The sequence below is a fragment of the Engraulis encrasicolus genome, chromosome 9 (genome assembly GCF_034702125.1).
Source record: "Engraulis encrasicolus isolate BLACKSEA-1 chromosome 9, IST_EnEncr_1.0, whole genome shotgun sequence".
NCBI lineage: Eukaryota > Metazoa > Chordata > Actinopteri > Clupeiformes > Engraulidae > Engraulis > Engraulis encrasicolus.
In genome coordinates, this window is record NC_085865.1 from 53,024,936 (window position 1) to 53,031,305 (window position 6,370).

At 44.2% G+C, this 6,370-nt stretch overlaps 1 protein-coding gene across 1 annotated transcript in view; it reads right to left on the reverse strand.

Moving 5' to 3' along the window:
• The window catches only part of chodl (chondrolectin), a 20,183-nt gene extending 14,042 nt beyond the window's left edge, over positions 1-6,141 (reverse strand). The window contains exons 1-4 of the mRNA XM_063206253.1: positions 6,049-6,141; positions 1,472-1,658; positions 873-1,019; positions 1-81 (exon numbers count right to left, since the gene is read on the reverse strand). The exon at positions 1-81 is cut by the window's left edge and continues 77 nt beyond it. Of these exons, the coding sequence (XP_063062323.1) occupies positions 1-81; positions 873-1,019; positions 1,472-1,658; positions 6,049-6,133 (500 nt within the window). The 5' untranslated portion in view covers positions 6,134-6,141. The remainder of the gene's footprint in view (positions 82-872; positions 1,020-1,471; positions 1,659-6,048) is intronic.
• Between the last annotated feature and the right edge of the window lie 229 nt (positions 6,142-6,370).

Genomic DNA, 6,370 nt, shown 5'->3' on the forward strand with positions numbered 1-6,370 from the left:
AGGCCATGCTGAGCCGTGGGCTGGTGGTACATCACCACACACGCCTCCCCGCCACACGACGGCTCATCAAAATACCAGTTCCTTGGAGACACACACACACAGCAGAGGCAGACGATGTAAATGCGGGTAACAGGGTCTAATGTAAATCACTAATTACTGACTGAGCAACACAATGCCTTAGAGGTGGGTCATATGCGTCATACTTCATCATGATACTCTCTGAAATCTTAGCATTGAACATTTCAATTTATTTTCAATTTATTTTATTCTAAAATCATAGCATCCCCCCCCCCCAATCTCTCCCATTCCTGCCACTGTCACTTGTACTTTAAAACGGTCTCATCAGTCTAGCAGTACCTGAACTCCCTCCTCAACCCCCACTTCCTTATCCCACCTGAACACCAATACGCTCCCCCAGGGCCGCGGACAGCTTTGGCCCCTGTAATTTTAATTCTTTATTTCTTGATTTTTATATTTTACTCCTTTTCTTGCCATTTCATGCCTTCCTTTTTTTATTTCACTTGACATGCCTTGTGATTTGATCTGTATATCTTTTCTTGTTAAACATTGATTTCTTTGTTTTTGTAAAGCACATTGAAATGCATTTGTATATGAAATTCGCTATACAAATAAAACCGCCTTGCCTTGCCTTGCCTGCTATTACATGAAATCAATGGAATGTGGTCCCAGGACAACTGATCTGTTTGTCCTCCCCTCTCGGCTCCCCTGTTCTCCCTCATCCTCCCCTGTCCTCCTCTTCCACTCTCCCTCCTTATCTCCCCAGCACTGCCGCCCCCTCGTCCTCTCACCTGTCCTCCTCCTCCACTCTCCCTCCTTATCTCCCCAGCACTGCCGCCCCCTCGTCCTCTCACCTGAACTCTGACACGCTCCCATCAGTCCAGCGGTACAGGTCCGGACAGGAAGTAAAGGATGCATGCTCTTGTGTTCCGTCCCCATCCGCCCGCGTCAAGCCGATCCAGAAGTCTCCATCAGCAATGCCAGACGATCCCGAACTGGAGCTGAAGATGGAAAAAGGACAGATCAACAGTTGCACGTACATGTCATGAGAGAAACACCCATAACACATATTTTTTACATTACCTTACACATAGCTGACACTTTTATGCAATGTGGGGTTACTGGTAGGTGCCTTGCTCAAGGGCACTTCAGTCATGGATGGAGGTGTAGGAAGAGGTAAGGGTGGGATTCAGACCTGCAACCCTCTGATCTGAAGACCACCTCCCTAACCATTAGGCCACTGCTGCTTCGTAGCGCCACATAACAACATTGGTGGGAAACACGGCGCCCAAGAGAGCTCCCGTAGCAGCCTCTCAATTTCTCTCTCTCTCTCTCTCTCTCTCTCTCTCTCTCTCTCTCTCTCTCTCTCTCTCTCTCTCTCTCTCTCTCTCTCTTTCTCTCTCTCTCTGTTTCTTTCCCTCTTTCTTTTTGTTCTGCCACACAAGTTTCCCACCTGGACAGCTCCTGCAGCAGTCTCTCGATGTGTCTTTGCTCGCTGGCGCCCTCTATGCTCAGCAGGGTGCCGCCGTCCATCTCGCAGGCCTGCCGCGCCTCCCAGAAGGCTACGCGACTCGTCATATCGCGAAAGTAAGCAATCTTGTAGCACGGCTGCTCCGGACCGCCTTGGCACACCGTCTGGCCTGTGTAAAGGAGAGAGACAGGCACACAAAGGGTTAAGTGTGTGTGTGTGTGTGTGTGTGTGTGTGTGTGTGTGTGTGTGTGTGTGTGTGTGTGTGTGTGTGTGTGTGTGTGTGTGTGTGTGTGTGTGTGTGTGTGTGTGTGTATGTGTGCGTGCGCGTGTGAGTGTGTGAGCATGCGCGCGTGTGATTAGTTTATCCCGTTGTGAAAAGTTGGCAATCTTATAGCAGAGTTGGCCTGCATGAAAAGATTGACCTCCCAGAGCCACATACATAAATAATCAGCTCGTAAGGTTTCCTCTAATCAAAGCATCGGTGAAAAGTAATGTGATACACATATACATTCAAATATATTCTGAAATGTTGTCACATCTTTCCAGTTTCAGTCATGTATTGGCCTGGTTAATTGGATAGAGCGGTAGAGAATGACAGGAAATGAGTGGGGGTAGACATACAGTGTGGGGGCTAGTTCTGAGAAATGACATTTAACTCAAATTCGGCACTCAAACTTCACAGCAGCACTTGATGTCTTTACCAGCTGTATCCCAGCCTGCTACTTTGCCACCCTGACATCTGTATTTATTACATCAATTACATCTGTAATTATGTCCAAGTTGTTTAATATCCTGCACTGTGTGAGCACTGCAACAAATTGAATTGCAATATTTGCAAGACATGATAAGTTGGAATACAGCTGCCAAGAGTTGAAACTTAGAGGCATAATTTTCAATTTAGTTCCCTCATGCGCTGAAGTGGAGGCACTGCATTCATTAATCCTGCTTCTTGGGTCCAAGAACTCTACTAATTAGTAAATGCAGATAGATGAGACAATAAACCGGGCATGACGTCTGGTGCTCTGAGGCTGTACATTCCTATACTGTCTGGGCAAAGAGCTTCTGCTCCCAAGTTCATCTGACCCCAAGGAACTCCACACAGGGGGGGGGGTTAAGGAAGACATCATGGCTTGCACACATCTTGTCCCATGTACTAACATGAGCACATCTATTACACAACCACAACCACACACACACACAGACACACACACACACACACACACACACACAGGCGCGCGCGCACACACACACACACGCACGCACGCACGCACACATGCACACACAATTTGGATTTTTTTCACACTCCTGTGCAGAACACAATCACCTCTCGTCTCGTTTTCATATTTTAGTGTATAAATTTGAGCCCCATACGCAGGGCCACTGCCAGCTTTGGCAGGGCCTGGGATGAAGTCATCTGAAAACCCCATATTCCAGCAAATACGTTGGCATCCCTGCCCATAAGTGCGTACCTGTAAGGTTTACCAAACGCACACATCACCAGCAAGCACACATACATCCAAGACCACAGCTGCTCGTACAATGTTTTCCCACTTCCCCCTAATCGCTTGTTGTCTGCTTCTTCAGTCTTATTGTGAAAATTTCTGCCAGATATGTGAAAGCTTACCAGACACAGGAGAGCACATAAAATCACACACTAATTGACTTCCTCTGTGAGCCTTTAAAGATGCACCATGTAATATTTTTTATTTCCAGAACTCATGCTGGCCACTCACAAATGTTTCATTTTTCACGAACACCTGGCAGCATCAAATTCTAAGCATTCATTATGACTGGAAAAATGGCACTTTTCATGCATGAAAAGGTGAATCTTCTCCATGTCCGCCATTTTGAATTTCTATAATTAGACATTTTTGGCGCAAAATGTACAGTACATCGGTCATATTAGTTTATTACATAGTAAATACTCATGAAATCATAATTTTGCAATAGGCAAAATAGCTGCAATACCTACTCTGGCCATAATCCTACACACTGCACCTTTATCTGCTTCCATTTCCTCCACCAAACCAAACCACAGCAATGAACTGGTACACATTTCTGGAGCTATTTTAAGAAGCTGCCCATCACAATCAGTTCATCACACACACTGAACTCCAACAATCCAACCATTTGTAAAATTGCATATTCCAAAAATGCAGTACTTTGCAGTGAGTTGCATGATTATTAGCTAACTGTAAAAAAAAACAAGAAGGAAGAAAGCATTAAAGTCTATGCAAAGAGGTTTTGCCAAGATCTGTGGATGGAAGACCTTCCGATCTTCATTCATTTAACTGAATATACACACAGTGCAATCACACACTTATAATGTGCCCCATTTTTTGAGTGCACTCTTTTACAATACAAAGCAAAGAACACTGATTCATGGGACATTCAATACAACAATTTCTGAAGTTTGAGGCCTTTTGGTTATCCCCTCATAGAGACCATTTCAACAGGACTTCTGAGTGGAGAAGCAGTTTAGCAATGAAGTAGGGGGGGAGGGGGGTGGGGGGTTGTTCATATTTTAAGATTATTCAGCAGAGGTGGGGATATCAAACTCCCCCAAAAACCTTCCAAAAAACCTTCCAAATACACACACACAAACACATGCACGCACACACATGCACGCAAATCGCACGGTGGTTACAGGAATGCACACGCATGCACGCAGGCACGCAGGCACACACACACACACACACACACACACACACACACACACACACACACACACACTGCACTGTGGTTTACAGGAAGGAATCATGCCAACCCCAGTCTACTGGTCAGACGTGGAGCTGATGAGCTCAGTCTCTCTGGCCATAAAACGTAACCCTCAATACGCTTCATCTTCCCGGTCATTTCCATGTATGATCGAGTTGGACTTAGCGCAGCATTTTTGCGCCATACCTGTCCATATCTGGCTATACCTACAGTGTTCTGTACAGTAAGCACTGGAGATGGTATAGAGGCAAGAGTCACCCCATAAACCGGCCCAGCACATTGAGAATAATATCTGTGATTAATACCACACTCTGTTAAAAGTCTAATAATAACATTAGCTCTCTGCCCAGGAGGTACTTTAAATAATTGCCTGGTCCAGATCTGCACTATCATCACTTTGAGTCCAGTAATGGGACGGGTTTCGCAGTGGGGGGGGGGGGGGGGTGGAGGAAGGAATGGTGGAGGGGTGGAGGGGGTATTGGACTCAGCAGTTTCCGCACCAACTTCCCACTTTTTCTTTCCTCTATCTCCCCTTTTTTTTCTTTCTTCCTTCCTTCCTTCCTTCCTTTCTTCCTTCCTGTGTGCTTCTCGTTCCATCTCACTTAAAGATGCTCAGGTAGCTGAATAGCTTCTGATCCATTTTGGCTCGTTTTAAACTTTTGACCCCATCAATCAGATTCCCTTTTGTCTGCCGGAGCCTTTGTACAGAGATGTCTTTTAGAGATCTTCTAAAGATCCTCATGTAAAGGGATGTCTTTTAGTGTGCTTGGCTGATCTGAGGTCTTGTCCATACTTAAATCAAAAGAGGTTTGGATGGCTGCAGTGTTAATACTGAGGTGTAGGCTGAAGGGGCTCTTTGGTTTAAAAAAAAGGATGAACTGAAGATGAGGCATCCAAGGCACTCTTCAAAAAAGTTAAAATATCTTTAATCTAAATAATCTTGTCCATACTTACACACTGTCTTTCAATACACTAACTCATGCACAAAGTCTTTGGAGATTTCATGGTTGAATCAACAGAGATCCCCTTGCTCTTCCATGAAACACAAACATGCAGATCCACACACAAACATACACGCACGCACATAAACATCTACACATTCTGCCCCCCCCCCCCTCTCTCTCTTCTCACACACACACATACACACACGCATGCACACACGCAGGCACACACTATGGCACAAGACACGCACACACACACACACACACACACACACACACACACACACACACACACACACACACACACACACGCATATATGTACACCCACATATTAAGTACATTTCAAATTGTATGAGCAAAAATGGTGTAATAATTATATGGTATAAAAGTTCACTTAACGTTTTCTCAGCAATAAAGTAAATGCCAGTAAATAAGCTCTATTAAAGGAGGACAACTCTCTCTGATCATCATTCATGTATATGATCATTCTTATGATGTTTTTATTATTATTATTATTATTGTTGTTGTTATTTTTATTAATATTATTATTAGATACTTCTTCTTCTTATTATTATTATTATTATTATTATTATTATTATTATTTTATGTTATTATTGTTATTATAAATACTATTATTATTGTATTAAGATCATTATCAAGTAGGTCAAATTAGCGTGAACAATTTTGCCATCTACACAAACACAAAACTGAAAAGCATAAAACTGGATTAATAAATTGTCAATTAACAAGTCGTTCCGCTGCTCATTATTATGCTGATCATCTACCATAACCAACACCAGACAAGTAATGCATGATAATGTATTCACAATATTGGACTGTCTAATAAACTTTTCCCTCAAGTTTAGGCTACTGTGTAACTTTAGATTAAAATGTCTTACCGCTTACAACTCTCGCGCTATAGGCGTGTGCGGCAAGGATGCTCAGCCCGCACAAAACCCGTATGGCTGACATCTCCACGCGCATCCCTCAGAGTCCAGACTTTCCGGGTGAAAAGATACTATTCGACGTTCGTGCACCACAAACTGGTCCAACGGAGAAGATGAAGGGGGGAAAGATTCCTGGGTCTCAAAGCGCTTTTGTCTGCCGTTCACTGGCAGCCGCCGTGGCTGTCAGTTTCTGGTATAGACATGGTGTCCCTGTGTAAAGCTTGGCTGTCAGTTTGAGGGGAGCCCTTGGAGTCAGTCGGAGAACCAGAGTTTC